This window comes from Scleropages formosus, chromosome 18 (assembly GCF_900964775.1).
Source record: "Scleropages formosus chromosome 18, fSclFor1.1, whole genome shotgun sequence".
Classification (NCBI taxonomy): Eukaryota; Metazoa; Chordata; class Actinopteri; order Osteoglossiformes; family Osteoglossidae; genus Scleropages; species Scleropages formosus.
Window position 1 is genome coordinate 13,045,395 of NC_041823.1, and position 18,018 is coordinate 13,063,412.

The following is an 18,018-nucleotide window of genomic DNA, read 5'->3' on the forward strand; positions in this document are numbered from 1 at the left end:
ATCCCATCTCCAGCTGTTTTACCTTCAATCAAGGTACTTACCCTACATTACATTTATACATTTTGTTGATGCTTTTCTCCAGAAAGAAGCGCACTATTATGCCCTTTAATATTGTTCACCCATTCATACAGCTGGGTAATTTACTGCAGCACTTTGGATCCAAAGACAGCAGCTCTAACCACTATATAGGCTGTACCCACTTATGCTACTCAAATGACCCAACTGTATAAATGGGTAAATAACTGTAGGTAACAACACTGTAAGTCGCTTTGCAGAAAAGCGTCAACTAAATGTGTATCACACAGATGTGTAAGTTATAGATGTACATTGTGATAGGGGGAATGCTTTGGATACATTTATTTATAATATATTTTATTCGATAAGATCCACCAAAGCCACATAAAGTGAATATTTTACAACTTACAAGTGTGTCACTAGTCTGTACTGAAAATATACTGAAACAGAAATGAGAGGACGTAAAAGAGGTAAATTAGGTACGGCGTGGGTATATGTTTGTCTGCAGAGGGGAGTCAAAGATCACAGCTGCCTAAATATATATAATATTACCAACTGCGTACACACATTATTACTCTGTTGTTACACCATCACAAGGTATATCATCCCAGGGGAAAAACGTCAACAGAAACATGCACCATCATCCGAGTAAAAACGAGAAGGCAGACTGATACGAAAAAAAAATGCATTACTTAAGTTTGGCAAAGTGTGTACGGCAAACGGAACGCCCTGAGCGCACGGAAGCGCGCGGTTCGCCTTTGAACCGCGAAAGTGTGTCACTGGGTTAAAGTGGCTCGAGCGCAGGGCCAAGGGGCGGGGCCCACAACTGGGTCACATGGTCACCGCGCGCAGAACATTCAGTCCAGGGCAGGCGGGGAGAGAGAGAGAGAGAGAGAGAGAGAGAGGGGGCGGTAGTTCGGACCCGACACGCGTCTCGCCGTTGCTCCTCTCGGTGGGAACGTGACAGTGTCGCCGCAGCGCGCGGAATGACTCTCGGTTCTGCGCGTCAGCCGCAATATTGTCTCGAGAGCGCGCGAGCCTTCGGCGCCGCTTCCAGCCTTTGCTGCCTGGCTGTCCTTAAGACACATGATTATAATTCGTGATTGTGTATTGTGACATTCCCGGGGTTTGTAGACTTTGCAGATTAATATTTAATTTGGTGAGCGCCGCTTCCTTGCGGACTTGGTTTACTTCGCTCGGGAAGGACTGAAGCCAGCAGTGCCAGTGAGTGGGTGGCTGCAGCCTCGAGAATCGCACCATCATTCCCGTCGAAGACGGGACACCTCGCTCGCTCGTCACATCCCGGCGACTGCTTTTCAACTTGGAATCTCGGCAGTTCTAAAGTCGGGAGACATTATGGAATCGACAAATGCTGGTAAGAGAGAGAAAATCAGTGATTAGCAAACTTATGACTTATGTGTTATAATTTTGTCATTCATTGATGCAATCAATGCCTATGGTATTTTCTAGATGCTGGCGGTCTCACAGAAAAATCAAGTATAATTTATGCCGGTCAGCGTGTCCGTGTTAGATAATAAATGCTAAATGATAAGCTGTATGTTCGGGTATTAATTCAATTGCTACTTATTCCTGCAAGGTTTTACCGCACGTAAACGTGACATGACATGTCTTCAGTCGCAGTATCATAGGACGCTTCGTTTGGGTTACGTTGTCCATTTACCCATTTATTGTTACCCTTTAAATAAATGTAGGTTAAGAGCGCAGAGCCGAGCGTCCTGTGGAAGTTCCTTCACTCACATGGACTGGGCAGCCTAGCCATGTGCCACTGTGTACACGCTTCCAACTCCTCTAGCCTGATTGGTCGAGAGCAGACGTGACGTGAAAGTTGCATAATTCCGACCGGCGTTGAAAGGCGGGGACGGAGTACAGGTCCACGTGAGCGGTGCGGCGAGCTTGTTGTGGTGACCTACTTTTGCGCTTCTTCGCGGAGAACGCCCGAGAGGGGCACGTGGAGCGTACGCGTCCGCCCGTGCGCGCGCTACGTGTCGTCTTGAAATGTGCCGGGAGCGCTCGAGCGTCATTGTCTCAACCATTTGTAATATAGATGCGGGGGTCCCCACATGACGCCAGGGATTGAAGAAGTGCGGTGGTGGTGGAGGAAAAAAAGGGTTATACGGAGGGGACCCATAGTAGCGTGGGATCTCAGCCTTTTTTCCCCTCCTCATTAAAATTAATTACTTTATTCACCTTTTGCTGCTCTTTTTCTGCGCTAGTAGTAGGTATACTGACTGTTTAAAAAACGCCGTGTCATAGGCGGTAATAACTGGGCATTCGCATGTGATAAACTGAGTCCCCTGGCCTGGATTTATTTTATCGCAGCTATAAAAACAAAGCACGTGCACTGGTGCTTTCATTAGTGTTGTTTATCCTAGAAATAGATTATTGTCGTTAATTACGGCCGGTGTAAAATATACAGCTGAGCGTCTCCCACCTCACCTGCCCATTATTCTGTCCAAGTCAACGTGCGTGAATCATGTGATGCATTTAATTCCCAATCAAATACACAAAGAGTGTAATTATTTTGCATATATCAGAGTGGACCAAATGCAAGGAGCAGAGAGTTTGAACCCTGGAGGTTGTGATTGTGGCTATTTGATATCTTCCCAGTGTCCTGTTCCATGGGCTGTGTTGGTGCTGTGTTCAAACCCCCGTTGCCTTCACCGTGTGTGTTGTGTGCGCGTGTTTTCCAGCCACTCCGACTGTGTGTAAGAGCACCGTTATTAATACGTCGTGGGCCTTTCCTCTCCACCTTGTCCACACGAGACTTGTCACTTTAGGGAAGTCTACATTCTAAGCCTAATACTGATGTGATTCATGTTTTCATCTTTATCCCAGATGGTTATGCTTTCATTAATTTACATTTTGCCTTACTGCTAATTGATTTTTATATGTATTTTTACATATTCAATTCTGAGAAATGTCACACCCTATATTTGAGCCCTTCAGATGGCGTTTATACGGATTACTTGTCTTAGTATAAATACCTTTGCAACGGTCAAGAAAGTAGCGAAGTCTAAAATATAAAGTTAAACTCTGTACGGACTGGTTTGTGCACAGATGAATGGTTTTCTAGGAACAGTAAGTTACTAGAGGAGGAGCAATAAATAAAATCACCGGAAGTCCCGCGGACCATGTTTAACGACGAGCTGTGGCCGTGAACGTTACCGATTTACGACTTTTTGTTCGTCATCTCGTTCCCCAGGGGGCGTGATAGCCTACATCCACTCCTCCAGGTCCACATCGAGCCCCGAGTCTTGTCAGAGCGACAGCTCTGACAGCAGCCAGCAGTCGTCATCGGTGCCCCCCCTTTCCCCAAAACAGGGGCGCGAATCACTCGGAAGCATCCCCCTCGCCACGTCCCAGCACGCCCACAGCTCTGACAGGACCTCGCGCTCCGGCACGGGTGCCAGGTGTGGCGTTACAAGTGAGTTCGCACGCGAGGGGATCCGAGTAGCCGATAAAAGCTTTACAACCAGCCATATCTGTTCTGTGTTTATGACAGGAGGCAATCTGTTTTTATGATGGCGCTGCCGTTTTAAAGTACCCCATTACTTTCGTCTTCCTGCTCCGACATGTATCTTTTGAGTGCTTGGCGTCCCTGCGGAGAGGTAAAACGAATAGCTGTACACGTGTGGCGGAGCCCGATTCCAGGATGCGTTAATGTGGACCACTTCTTCTTGTGTCTGCCAGAGGTCAGCGGCCTGGTGCTGTTGTGTAAGGTGTGCGGTGACGTGGCATCGGGTTTCCACTACGGGGTCCACGCCTGCGAGGGCTGCAAGGTGAGCGAATGTTAAAAGGGGAGCGTATCTTCATCAAATATAAGCTGAGTGACGCAGGCGAGCCAGGTCGAGCTTCTGCCGTACTTGAGCGCGCCTGCAACAACGGGAAAGAAATAGAGGAAAAACTCAAAATTAATCATTTACCTATGTAAACATGAACCATTCTGCTGCTGAGACAGAGCGATTGTATCACGGCAACCGTGCTTACAGGATGCATTGGAGTCCGCGTTATTTGCGGACTTCGGGCTGGAGGACGACGAATCTCGATCGAAGGAGGCGAATCCTTTCAGCTGGGCGATCTCCGCCTGTAGTGGGACGCGTGTTCCAAAAACATAATCGCTGAAATACGACGCATCTCACTTTAGTCCGCTTCGCTGTCCGAGACAAACCCGGTTGCGCTCCCGCTACGCGAAGAGAAGCGCCGACGGGAATCTTGCGGAAATAGTCATTGTAAAACCCGCCGGCTTTGTTCTTCGCAGGGCTTTTTCAGGCGAAGCATCCAGCAAAATATCCAGTACAAGAGGTGTCTGAGGAACGAGAACTGCCCCATTATGCGAATAAACAGGAACCGCTGCCAGCAGTGCAGATTCAAGAAGTGTTTGTTGGTTGGAATGTCCAGGGATGGTGAGTAATGCATCCGCTGTTCAAACACGTAAAACTTTTTTTTTTTTTTTTTTTTTAACCACTTCTGTTGCTTTGATTGACATTCTTTTGAAGGTTTTGATATCTGGCAGTTTAGTTCGTAATTTTTCATCCAGCACGCTCTCCTAGTGCATGTTTATTGATGCTGCCGGTGGGTTAGAGTTGCTGCGTTCCCAGCTAAACTCCGTTTGCGTGGGTGCGAAAAGTTCACATATGCAAAGCAAGATTTAGTCACCACTGACACCAGCTGTCAGCGATGGAAATGATCACTTTGTTGAGTGGGTTCTAGGAGTTCTCGTAGAACTTTGTAGGTAAAGTGAACGTCTGCTTAAAGCGAGGACGGTAAAGTGAATGGTGAATATTTAATTGTCTGCTTAATTGTCTTTTTAACCGCTTTTTTCCCCCACCAGCGGTTCGGTTCGGTCGCATCCCGAAGCGGGAGAAACAGCGGATGCTTCTAGAGATGCAGAGTGCCATGAACAACATGATGAAGAGCAGTTCACTGCCCAACCAGCTCCATGGCAATCAGAGCCCTCCGTGCCCTGCTGAGCAAGCCCCCAGTGATATGAGGCGTTCCCCTTCATCGTGCACCCCCGCCTCCTACCCGCAGAGTCCTCGAGAGACCCTTTGCGACAGCGAGCCCCAGGTAGCCATGTCTACCTGCTCCTCCTCCTCCTCCTCAGACAGTGGGGAAGACGAGGTCATTGGAACAGTGACCAAGGTTCACCGGGAGAACTTCATGTACAACCAGGAGCACCTCAGCACCCCTTTTGAGACCCCCTGCTCGCCAGGAATCCCCAAGAGCACGAACGGCATCGGCGTGGAGGGACCGCAGGAGACTTGGAACCGCTGGAACAACCGTGCCAAAACGTCAGGGTACCGCCTGGCCAACGGCGTAGACGGGCAAGGCACCAACAAGGCCTACAGGGACAGCTTGCGCGGCCATTGTCCCGTCCAGCGGTTGAAAAGCAGCCCCGCCGGCCGCTGTCCGGCCTATTCGCACGGCCTGCTCTGCAAAGGCCGCTACGTTCACAAGTCTGCAACTGACGATGGCTTCAGCGGGTCATTGTGTAGCGGAGGCAACAGGATGCACCTGGTGAGTGCAGGAAGGAGAGCACGTGCAGCTGTATTTCACGAATGCAAATGACCCTTCAACTTAAACTAATACTAATTAAAAAAATAATTACCGACATCCCGGGTAAACGGTGTGCCGGTGTACTGCTACCTCACCCTTGTCCCCGTGTTGCACGTTTGAGTCTGGCTGCAGCTCCTCGTTGTTAGCGTACCCTGGACTCAGTTTTTCTGGGAGAAGTTTTAAATCACCATACCACCATAAATCACAGTATAATGAGAGGCGATGGGTGAAATATTAGAATGCTAGTTGCACTAAACGGACATTGTGGTGGAACTGAAGTTGAAATATTGGCGTAAGTGCACGTGGCATGTATCTTTGCTGAATTGACGCCTTCTCTGCCGTCGTCTTGTTTTGCCAAAGGTGTGTCCCATGAACACGTCCCCTTTCGTCGACCCGGGCAAATCCAGCCACGAGATCTGGGAGGAGTTCTCCATGAGCTTCACTCCGGCTGTGCGTGAGGTGGTGGAGTTCGCCAAGCGCATACCGGGATTTCAGGACCTCTCGCAGCAGGACCAGGTCTGCCTGCTGAAAGCGGGCACTTTTGAGGTAGGAAAGTAACCGGCCCGCGCTCTTCTAAATTTCTCAAGCTTTTTTTTTTTTCTTTTTTTTTTTGAACTTAGTCCTTTCGTGTGCATTTCTTAGCATTCGACCGATAATTCACGTTCGAAGACATTTTTTTCTTTATTTTTTGCAAGACATAATTAGAGTGATTATGACTGTCTACATTAACGCTTACATAAAACGTAAAAAAGTGCCGTGCGTGAAAATGAACGCACAAGGGAATGTTGATCAGTCACGGTAGTAACTGTTGTCAACATGTTGCGCGGGTAGTTGCGGGACGAATGCAGCCTCCTCCTGCTTGCCAGTCACCGTTTCCACATACCACCTGAGGGGGATTTTGTTTTCCCGCAGGTGCTCATGGTGCGCTTTGCGTCTCTGTTCGACTCGAAAGAGCGGACGGTGACCTTCGTGAGCGGAAAGAAGTACGGCGTGGACGCTCTGCGCTCGATGGGTGCCGGGGACCTGCTCAACTCTATGATGGAGTTCAGCGAGAAGCTCGCAGCCCTGCAGCTGAGCGAGGAGGAGATGAGTCTCTTCACTGCCGTGGTTCTCGTTTCGGCTGGTAGGTGCAAACTCTCGCCGGAATCACCCAGCTTTTTATAAATGAGTAATTAATGATAGATGAACGTTGTAAGTCGCTTTGGAGAAAAGTGTCAGACACAGTTTTCTGTCTCTGTGCTGATGCATAAGAACATTTTGCCCAAGGCTTTAAAAATGTGTGAATTTGGGAGTGTGTTTATTGTAGTAAATGAGATGCTCTACCACCAATAGTAGTCTCTTGGCTTCTGTTGCAGCAAGGACACACTAAAGGGTGGCTGCAAACAGTCCGAACAGTAGCCAGGAGCTCAGAGCAGACTTGTTGCAAGGGGCCCCTGGCATGACCCCTGGCATGACTCCCTGGCATGACCCCTGCGCTCTTGTCTCCCCAGATCGCTCGGGGATCGAGAACGTGAACTCGGTGGAAGCGCTGCAGGAGACGCTGATCCGCGCCCTCAGGAGCCTGATCGTGAAGAGCCATCCCAACGAGGCGGCCGTCTTCACCAAGCTGCTCCTCAAGCTCCCGGACCTGCGCTCCCTCAACAACACGCACTCCGAGCAGCTGCTGTCCTTCAAAGTGCACGCCTGATCGGCCGCTCCTCCCGCCTCCTCTCGGGCGCTCCCGGGACCTCCTCTCCCCTCCGTCGGACCGGCCCGGTCGCACGGCATCGCACGTTCTCCTTTATGTGCGTCGTCCATTTACGCTTTCCTGCACGCGCTGGACTGGGGACCGGGGACTGGGGGGGGTTGAAACTGAGTAGAGCTATAAGCCTGTTGTGGACCTGTGGTTTTGTAACCGCTCGCACACACGCACATGCACTGAAGACCTGCAAGTCTGCACACTTCAGGGGCACCTTGTTGTTTTGACAGGAAACAAGTACCTGAGTGCAATATAAACTATGTATTTTTATCTTTGTTTTTTTCCTTCACGGATGTATATCTTTCCAAAGCGTACTGTACTAAAGCAGCATGAATGTAGACTCAGGCTAAAGAAAATTTAGCAAGATCTTGAACGTATAGGCAGTGCCTGGGGGCGGGGGGAGAAAGCGAGTCTGCTCCGTTCGGGAGGAAGAGGCTTCGGGCTGTTGACCCCTCCGTAAACGTAACGGATGGTCGCCGCTGACGTGTAGCCACACTAACTGCCCTTCTGCCACAGAAAGAGCTTATTTGCCCTTTAATTAATGTTACTGGTGCGGCGTGTTAGTGTAATGATTTTTAACGTTCAACTTTTCCGTCTCGTTGCTGGAAATAGAGAACCTTTACGCCGTCCCCGCGAGAGGGTTCGGATTTACCGCAGGCGTGCGTCGGCGTTGCTGTCGTGGGCAGCCTTTAGAAAAGGAGAGGTACGAACGTACAAGCCTGCGGAGTATTCTCCACAAATAACCTATTTGGAGAAGAATATATGTCCTCCTGAGATCTAGCGGGGAGAAAAAAAAAAAAAAAAAAGCGTTGGATTTATTTCTAGTGCTTCGGAAGCTGTCCAGGCGCCGCTCCTGAACGTGCGGCGTCTTTTAAAAGCGGAGATCGTCTCAACGCTCGAAAACATGCGTCCTCTGGAGCGGGAAACGACGGGGGACGGTCGCGCCCGCCGTTATTGCCGGAATGCTCCGACGGGGCCCGAGTACATTTGTTGCGGCTGGGAGCGGAGCGGACGTGTCGGTGCTATTCTTTGGTGACCCTGGCAACGCTCGGCCCCCTCAGCGCTGCCGGTTCGGTGCTCGTTAAAGATTGTATTGTTAAGGGGCGGGACTTGGACGTCGTCCTTGCGTTGTGCCTACATCTAGGCGAGCGTACGAAATGTAGTGCGTCTCGGACGCGGGGGAGAGGGTTCGAGAGGCGAGGCCGCCACGCGCTTGCTTCCAAGTGGATGCCGGCACAGGTTGGCGTACCGTGGCATTCGTTTCTACAGTACCGAGCCCTCGAGCATTCCGTGCGGCTGCGAAAAGGATAAAGAAGCAACGCGTCTGTAAACCTGAAGCGATAACATTTTAGCTCCGACAATAACGGTTGTACGTCGAGAACTACGATCTTTCGTCCTCCGATTCGCCTCGATCTGCGAAGTGAAGCCGCAGGACTCTTTGGCCTGGTTCTCGTTGCCGTCCATATGCACTTTCTCCTGTCGTGTAGTGTTCGCTCGCTCCTTGTCCTCTCTTTCCTTCCACGGAACAGTGGCATATATATACAGATGGTTTTTATAAAATATATCTCTGGTTCTTTTTCTCTATCTGTAATACATATATATATGAATTTATCTATTAATAAATGTGGGAAAAGCTTTGGGAGAATTGGTCTAATGTTTTATTTCTTGTGTCTTTTGCCGGTTTTTTTTTTTTCCCCACACTGCTCTATTTTATTTGTACAGAGCTGTTGTAACAACCTCCCATTCTTGTTCCTTCTCATATCAGGGTCATCCTGCTTTAATAAGTACGGAAGACCGAAAGGGAATTTGTTCAGATCGAGCCGCTTGTGTAAAAACCAATAACGCGCTTCTCGGAAATTCAGGCCACTTACGTCCGTGTTCACGGGTCGTTAACCGACCCCACGCCGACTCGCTGGTTCCGTGGGAGTGTGGTGTGTGCGGCGCTAGACGGCAAAGGCGAACACCTTGACGTCCCCGCTGAAGGGCTCTGTGCTTCAACATGCTAGGACTGGGTTGGACCTGCCTGTGGATGTTGCGTTCAGCTTGAATCTGGCAAGTGATGACCTGGCGGTGGGTAGGGATGAGAGATGGGGGAGGGCAAGTTCTTCAAAGCGGGATGAATGCTATCTTGGGGGGAGGGGGGGCGAGTGCTCGGGGAGACCAGAACGAGAGGGACCGTCCATCGGGCCCGGGGGCAACGAGCCGTAGCAGCGCCGCTACCTCGATCTCCTCCTCTTCGGCTCCGAGGGAACTCGCTGTCGGACGACCCGCCGAGGGTTTGCGTGCATTTGGCCCAAGCGGTCATGGTGCTGCTAGCGAGGCTTTCCAATTTAATTCAATTTATTTTTGTAGAGCGTTCTTCTCACGCAGTGACACAGAGTGCTTTAACACAGACATAAGGCAAGAAAAACATACGAAGAAGATACAAATGAAGAACTTATTATAGAGCTATAAGTGGCCGGGAAAGGAACAAAAACTCCCAGCTGAGGGTTGAGGGAGAAAAAACCTCTGGCGGTCAACGGGCCAGTGGTTGCACGCCCGCCCCTCCTGGCCATTCTAGATTAGTAACAGCTTTGCGCTCTCACATTTATTCATTTAGCTGATGCTTTTCTCCAAAGCAACTTACAATGTTTGTCTGCCTTATATTATTCACCCATTTGTACAGCCTGGTTATTTTACTGGAGCAACTTAGGATAAGTACCTTGCTCAAGGGGGCTACAGCCAGAGGTGGGGATCAAATTTGCAACTTTTGGGTCCAAAGGCAGTAGCTCTAACCACTACACTACCAGCCCTCCCTCACTTATGCTGTGAGGTCATTAATAGATGCGGTGAGTTACTGTGCTCCACCCGGACAGGGTTGCCTGTCCCATCCAGTCCTACTGGTTCCCTCCAGAACGTTGAGGTGTCTGGATGAGTTCTGTCAGTGTTCTGTGACAGTCGACACACCCAGTGCTCTTCATTCGCACTTTCTCTCACGCTCTCTATAAAGGGGTCTCTGGTGAGCCACAGCCCTACGAAAGAAAGGGACAGCTGACAGTGTGGTGATTTGGACCCAAAGGTCACAGGTTTGAGTCTCACCTCCAGGTTGATAGCCTTGAGCAAGGTACTTGCCCTGAAATTGCTCCCATACAAAGTACCCAGCTGTATAAATGGGTAAATAATTGTAAGTATCCTAACACTGTAAATTGCTTTAGAGAGAAGCATCAGCTAAATGAAGTAGTGCAATAAAGACACATACGAACAGTGTAAGTCTGTTTAGTGCTTCAGTAATGAATCTGTGATGCACACTGCTGGGAATTGATTTTACAGAGGTTTTCTGGGTTTTATTACCACACTAAAAGTGCGGTTTATTACTACTGATGGGCAGCAGGTACAGTATCATATGTTAACCTTCTGTTTGGTGTCTCTTTGGAGGCTTTACAAAGACAGATGAAGCAGGAGAATCTTTAGTGCCCCCTTGTGGTCGGAGCTGGGAACAGACCCACAGAGGAGCGCACTTGTCCTCTTTTATTCTGGCCATAATCGTTATAATAATGTCAGGCTGAAATTGTCTTTGGACTGATCTTCACTTAAGCCCTATTTTCTTATTCCTCCCGATGTTACTACACACAGCACACCCACCAGTTAGCCCACCAATTAACAATCGAGCTCAATTAACTGCCGAAACTGAAAGCAAACAGGAAAACTACGAAGTCAACAGCTGCGCGAACCCCTGGAATGAGATTTGCAGTTTTGATGACGTGCGGTCAAATTGCAGATTGCTCACCAACAATATGAAAATAAAAACAAGACAGTGTGTATAAACTGGTAAATCACTGCACCGTTCAGAGTATAAAACTGTCAGCCAGTTGCTAAATATCAGATCGTGTCCTCTGGGGGGGGGGGGGGGAGAGGTACTGAATAAGCACGAGGGATGGTGTGTGTGGCACGAAGAGCTGGAGACGCTGAGAGACGCGACTCGGGAGGACAGCGTGGTACGGTGTGGTACGGTGTGGTACAGAGCCAGGGCCCAGTCCCAGCATCCCCGGCTCCCTCCCTCCCACCAGAGCAGAGGCCTCATTTCTCAGCACCCCTCCAACATGTGAGCAGTGACTAAAGGCAGTCGACATGGACAAGGCAGCAGAAAACGCATCGATCACTTATTCGTTCCATATATGATCATTCAATCAACAAAAAGCACGTGTTCATCTGTGCTCCCCGCTGAGTAGCGGAGCGTTCGAAAGACGGCATGGGCCGCAGGGCCTGTCGTTGTTGTTGTTGTTGTTGTTGTTGTTGTTGTTGTTGTTGTTTTCTACCGCTGACCCGAGAGGGCTTCCCAACGAAAAACTTACGCGCGGCGCAGTCGGTAAGTTCTAAGACTGGCCACCGGGCGGCGCTGCTGCGTCACTTAAGAAGCCGAAAGCACAGAGCGCCGCTCTGAGCTTCGCGCTCGTCGCCTCTTCGAACAGCCGCCGTCGTCTTGGTCACGTGCTCAGCACGAGGGGCCTGCTGCTGTGCGACACCACGGCTCACCACAGGGGGGCGCTGCTCTGCGCTGCGCTGCGCCGCTCGCCCTCCAGCAGCGACACTCGCTCAGCATCGCAGTCCGAGTTGGGGAATCGGCCCTTAGAGGAGCGGTACGGTAAAGAGTTTCAGGATTGTTGTTCTGAGAAGAAGAACAGTGAGTGGCTGGAGACGCTTCATCACTTCAGCTCTTCTGCCAAAATGTTCTTTTCCCTTTTAGCACTTTGTCTTTTCTCTTTATTTTTTAATTTTTTAATTTTTTTATTTTTTTTGCTTTTGGGCAGTTTTAGTCATCATAGTCGACAAAGCGTGGAGATTCTTGACAGAAGCTCGTATGTACTGTACTCTACTGTACTTTACTATACTTCACTCTACAGTGCTGTACTCTACTCCACTGTACTGTACTCTATTCTACTGTATTCTGATGTACTGTACTGTACTGTATTCTACTGTACTTTACTGAACTGTGCTTTACAGTACTCTACTGTACGTTACTATACTCCACTCTACTGTACTCTACTATACTGTATTTTACAGTACTCTGCTGTACTTTAGTATACTGTACTCTACTGTACTTTACTGTACTATACTGTACTTTACAGTACTGTACTGTATTCTACTGTACTTTACAGTACTCTACTATATTGTATTTTACAGTACTCACTGTACTTTACTATACTGTACTCTACTGTACTGTACTTTACAGTACTGTATTCTACTGTACTCTACTGAACTTTATTAAACTCCACTCTACTGTACTCTACAGTACTCTACTATACTGTACTCTACTGTTACTCTACTGTACTGTACGCATAACGCTGAGGGCGGATATTATTCCCACCATGCAGTTGCACTGTCCTACCAGCAGGTGGCAGAATGCGGTGGGAAAGTGAGCTCTATAAATAGCTGGTGACCGCTGCACGCCAGGTGAACCCGCTCCCTCTTTTACACGGGACTGCAAGACTGCAGTAAGAAGTTAAACATGGTTATTAAGGTCGTCGCATCTTTTCTCTTTTCTTGACCGATTACAGCACTTTTTCCATCTGCAGACTCTATGATCCTTGAGGGCATTTGTGTGCGCTGTGACTGCGATGAGACCATTCCGTGAGCAACGAGTGCGAATCGTAAGGCTCGGCATCCCGAGGCCTGCGTGTCGCCGTCTGTCTCTCCACGGAGGACCTCGCAGCTGTGCCACTTAGAGGGCGACGCAAACCAGCAGCGTGGAAAGACCCCGGGCAGTTCCGCACAATTATGTTTCCTTTCGCTGAAACGAAGGGGTCCGTCCAGCCCCTTAATCAAACGAAATCACGGTGAATTCTTGAACGCGGGAAAGTCGGAGCGATCCTTCTACCGAACAACTGATTGCCGTATAATGGAACGTGATTAAAATTTCACACAAAATGAAGGAACGGGCTCAACCTAGAAGGAAGCCACCCCGGAACGCGGAGACGGCCGCGTTTCGGTAAATCGAAAACCAGTTATGATGAGCGGTCGGTGCCCCGCATTAAATTTCCGCAGCCTTTAACGTGATTGGTGAGGCTCTTTGCATGGAAGTATACATTTTTAGTAGTTTCTCACATCTCTGGCGACATGAGAGCTAAAAAAAACTGAAAAAGTACTAAAGCGAAGCCACGACGAGGATCTCTCAGTGAAAAGTAGTGGACGCTGGAGACACAGCGTCGTTTCTGCGATCTGTTTCTGTGCCGTACAGCAGGAACAGTAACTTTGCATCGCTCTCGAACACTAATGTTATTTTGCCGACGCTTTTCCCGAAAGCTGCTTACAATTTAAGCCCATTATGCAGCTCGCTATTGTGCGGCAGCACCGAAGGCTAAGCATCTTCTAAGGAGCCTGAGAAATGCGCACAGCAGGTACTCGCCGCTCACACATTTCCGCTGAGCCGTAATTGCCTACTTTATGGCCACGCGCTGCAATTAAATCCAAAAGTTGAGGCTCTGCCGGCACCCGTGCGAGGTGGCCTCCGACCTCAAGGCGCCTTCGGTTTGCTTTGCCTGACAGATGGAGAAGAATCCGAGATCTCTCCGGAGAAGCACGGCCCGGGGTGCTTTCTGGGTCACATAGAGCAGAGGAACCTCGTTTTTACCTCTCGGAGTATGTGTTACATGGAACAAGATGCACTTATTTAGCAAAACATGCTGGGGCTCGACGCGTTCATGACCTTTTCTTTATTTTATGCGCTCGTGTTACATCTAAGCTGTCCGTTCCTAAGTCGCCTAGGGCACAGCATCCGGTAAATAAACTCACGCGAACTAGTAAAACCTGAACAAGCAGGGTCCGGTTTGTACTTCCTCATGATTCGGTAGCAGCACAGCGTGTAGTGCGCCTTTGTGGTGTGAGAGGACGTGGGTTCGATCCCCGCTCAGTCCGTGTGGAGTTTGCATGTTCTCTCTGTGTGGGTTTCCTCCGGGTGCTCTGGTTTCCTCCCACACTCCAAAGACATACTGTTCAGGTTCCCCCATAGTGTGTGAGTGACAGAGAGAGTGTGTTCCACTGATGTATGGATGAGTGACCTGTTGTAAGTAGTGTATCTAACAGTGTAAGTTACTGAGGTGAATAAGGTGTATGGGCTGATGACACTAAATAGAGTTCATTAAAAGTCACTTTGGACAAAAGCATCTGCTAAGTGAATAAATGTAAATTCTCTATTAGGATCAGTCAGAAAAATAGAATGATTTTGATTTCTAAAGCAGCATGAATAAATTGTAGATAATAACTTTCTTCGAATGGGAATAAGTACAACATTTGTCCGACTCACTTCTGAAAGCGTCCTTTTAATTTGTCCTGCCTCTGGCATTTCCGCTTCACGGACGAAATGGTGCACCGAACAGGCTTGGGCCACTCGAAAGCGCTCTGCTTGAATCCTCTTAGCTCCAGTACTTTTCCTGGGAAGTGCGCACAGCTGCGGTGAACTTGGAACGTCACGTCGGCGACGGCGTCCGCGCTATCTGTGCGCTCGTAATTCTCGAATTTCTGGAAATTTCCGCAAGGATTTACAGAGGACGTTTTATCCCCCCGCTGCCTCCTAAAAAAGAGCCAATAGCTGAAACAATGTAGTAAATCATTGACTGATTCTGTTTCATGGATCCTGGGATGAGGGAATAGCGAGAGACAGAGCAGCTTTGCCACGGGAATCATGGCACTCGTGGGGGGGGGTTTCTTTCCGCTCGCTTCTTAGCACTTCTCTGATGAAGAAGGGTGCTCAGACACAGTTACTGCTAACCCTTCAAATTTCCCAGCCCATGGAGACGTCGGGGGTACAGATGCAGTTCGCGCCCCCGGTGGAGGCACCCGCTACGGTACCAAACTCTCACCGTGGGAAGTTCCCTCCATCACCTTGCGAGGTGTGTGGGTTAGGGTTAGTACAGCACACCAGCGATAAGCTGACCCTTGGACCCTCGGACCCTTGGACGACCTTCTCCCGCACCAGACTTTAGGCTCTGCTGCCCCTTCAGCAACTTTCCACACACTTATTTTTAATTGCCAATGTAAATGTATCACTGCTGCCATCACTTACGCCGCTTGTTTCGCGTCTCTCGGTGCTTTTTGCATCATACTTGGTTTAGCACTAAGCACACAGATGGAAGGACAGATGGAAGGAGATTATACAAAAAAAGTGAATAGGAAATTGATTCACGCTGACAGTTTGTCTGAGTTGTCCTCGCAGGGGTCGCTGCACATAATGACACCGACAGGCCAAGGTTCTGCAAACCAGAGCGCTTCTCGGTCCTCTCGCTTCGTATTACGGCTCACGTTCGCCATGATCTTACGGCAATCGTCCGGAGCAAACATTTAGAGAGAGAATCCAAACCAGATCTGAGGTTTCTCAGCGCAACGGATTCCGCCAACACGCAGCGCCATCGTCAGCTATAATATATCGAGTTCCCTCTCTCGGCATCTCCGGATCAATGGAAGTACGCAGTGAGCCGACGACGGGCGGCGCGTTTCCTCGTGGACACCGTGTTTTACTTGTGTTTTAAAACCCGAAACAGATGAGGAGCTGCAGCTGTATGAGTTCTAATCATGCAACGTTGCAGGGATCGTTTTATCGTCAGTCGCGTAAAATCATCTGTCGTTATGTTCTAAGGAAATGTCACTTCGGTTAAAATTACGTGCGGCATTTATGTGGAAAGAGTGATTTTCATGACCATTTATGTTTTATTCTTTTAAATTATTGCTGGAGTTCATGTCATTTGAAGTTAGCCTGCCATCATCCACAACCACTTGTCCTGAGCAGGGTCACGGTGAGCTGGAGCCTATCCTAGAGGCATTGGGCGCAAGACTGAAGGGGTGGGGGCACACCCCGGAGGGGACGCTAGTCCATCACAGGGCCGCAAGTAGGTACCCAGGCATAGGTACTGGAGCAATTGCAGGGCGAGCACCTTACGCAAGGACGCCACAGCCGGAGATCGAAGCGGCAACCTTTGGAGGCCAAGGCAGCCGCTTCAACCACAACACCACTAGGTTGAAGTTCACATTTCAGTACCTTTTGCCTATTTTTTCCTGTACTTTTACACAGTTTAAATGGAAGATTTTCCCGCCGCACCACGTACAGTGTTCCGGCCAGTCAGATATAAAAAAGAAAGCCAAATGAGCTGAACCGATTAACAGCCCGTGAGGGGAAAAGCACGTCGTACTGGGACAGAGCTTCAAATACGCTCCCGATTACAGGCAGCTCATCAAATGACGGAACGGCGTCCCTCCCGTCCCCGGGTGGCCCGTCGCTCCCTGCTGTCTCACAAATATTCCTTAAAAAGTTGTGCTGTGCACATGGTAGCTTTAGCCACTCCAGGACCCCTGTTCCTCTTAGTATTCACAAGCCATCGCAGCACCCCGGTATGGTAATAAACCCTAATTTACACCGTACCATATACAGACACAGTAGTTGAGCTAAGCCGACCGCTGTCTTGAGGGGACACACACAGGACGCTTACGTTTTTCTCTGCTGCACATCAAGACCCACCCTGCTGTTACTAAATATTTCATTTGCTCCCAAATTGCTGTGTCCATGACCTCCACCTTGCCCTGTCTTTTAATTCTGTGATTATGAGAATGCTGGAAATGGAGGAATAAAATAAATGTAAGACGACGAGTTAAAATAGAGGAAGCCCAACTTTTCTTAATACCCCAACTGGGCCAGTTAGACACAAAATTAGCCGTTGCTTCATGGAGCTGCGGGTCCCAGGTTTGAGATGGAGACCACTGGGATCGTCTCCGGGTGTTCTTCTTAGGTGCCTCTAATTGCTGGTGCGGGACTGACCCGTGCGGGAGCGTTGACGTGAACGATGACTTGCGCTCACCTTTTCAGACGCCCTTTCAGCCCAGTGTTTCAGACATAAAGAGAAGGATGGGTCGTGTCCCAAAGGCTGCAGATCTGTTGCTAGTAATTAACATATTTTGTCTGTGGACAAAATTAAATCTGTGGGGTCACATCAACGGTGAGAAGCTCTCTCCAGCCGACTGCACTTTTGCAATTAATGCGTTCATGCGTCTAATATAAAGTGTAACGCTGATAGCTCCAAGGCCTGTCTCTGTGATTGAAATCCATGTAGCTGAAGCACATTCTGAAATGCAGCAGGGAATCCTACCGTCTCACAGCACCAGGGTTGAGGGATCAAATCGGGCTCCAGCTCCATCTGTGCAGCGTTTGCGCCTGGTGCTCTGGTTTCCTCCCACATCTCAAACGCAATGTGCTGCGGCTGATCTGGTGACTTTAAACAGGCGTGAGGATATGTGAGTGGATGCATAATGAGGGAGTGTCTTGTGTGACAGAAATGGAAATCACTTAATTTTCTGTTTTCAAAAATGATGATGTGTAATTAGGCGTATTTAGTTAACTGTTCTAATTTCTGTATTATTTTCACTATTGTTGGATGGATGTAATGGGACAAGCTTAATAGTGTTTGTATATATTGCAACCAAATGTCATGTTTTCATGTCAAGAAAGGAGGGAACCCTGTTGAATCCAGTTTGCTCTGCACATAAGAACAAACCCAGAAATTTTGATTGATTGACTGACTGACTGAGTGACCCAAGGTACCCATTGCACTTGCTGTGGACTGGCGTCCTGTCCAGGGTGCTCTCCACTTTGCACCAGGAACCTGCCGGGAAAGAGCATATTTTGTATAGCACACCTTTTGGAAATGAAAAATAAATTACTCTGTTTA

General features: G+C 49.0%; 1 protein-coding gene across 1 annotated transcript; it reads left to right on the top strand.

The window, feature by feature from the left end:
- Positions 1–445: 445 nt before the first annotated feature.
- Positions 446–8,953, top strand: nr1d2a (nuclear receptor subfamily 1, group D, member 2a). The gene is made up of 8 exons (XM_018740547.2): positions 446–1,390; positions 3,239–3,460; positions 3,727–3,815; positions 4,295–4,439; positions 4,868–5,553; positions 5,953–6,138; positions 6,505–6,715; positions 7,083–8,953. The coding sequence occupies exons 1-8, from the start codon at positions 1,372–1,374 to the stop codon at positions 7,277–7,279; spliced, it is 1,755 nt and encodes a 584-aa protein (XP_018596063.2). The 5' UTR covers positions 446–1,371; the 3' UTR covers positions 7,280–8,953.
- Positions 8,954–18,018: the final 9,065 nt, after the last annotated feature.

Excerpts from the sequence above, each read along its gene's own strand:
- nr1d2a (XM_018740547.2), top strand. Across the intron at positions 3,816-4,294 it reads ACGCCTGCGAGGGCTGCAAG|GGCTTTTTCAGGCGAAGCAT; the intron begins GTGAGCGAATGT and ends TGTTCTTCGCAG. Across the intron at positions 4,440-4,867 it reads GGTTGGAATGTCCAGGGATG|CGGTTCGGTTCGGTCGCATC; the intron begins GTGAGTAATGCA and ends TTCCCCCACCAG.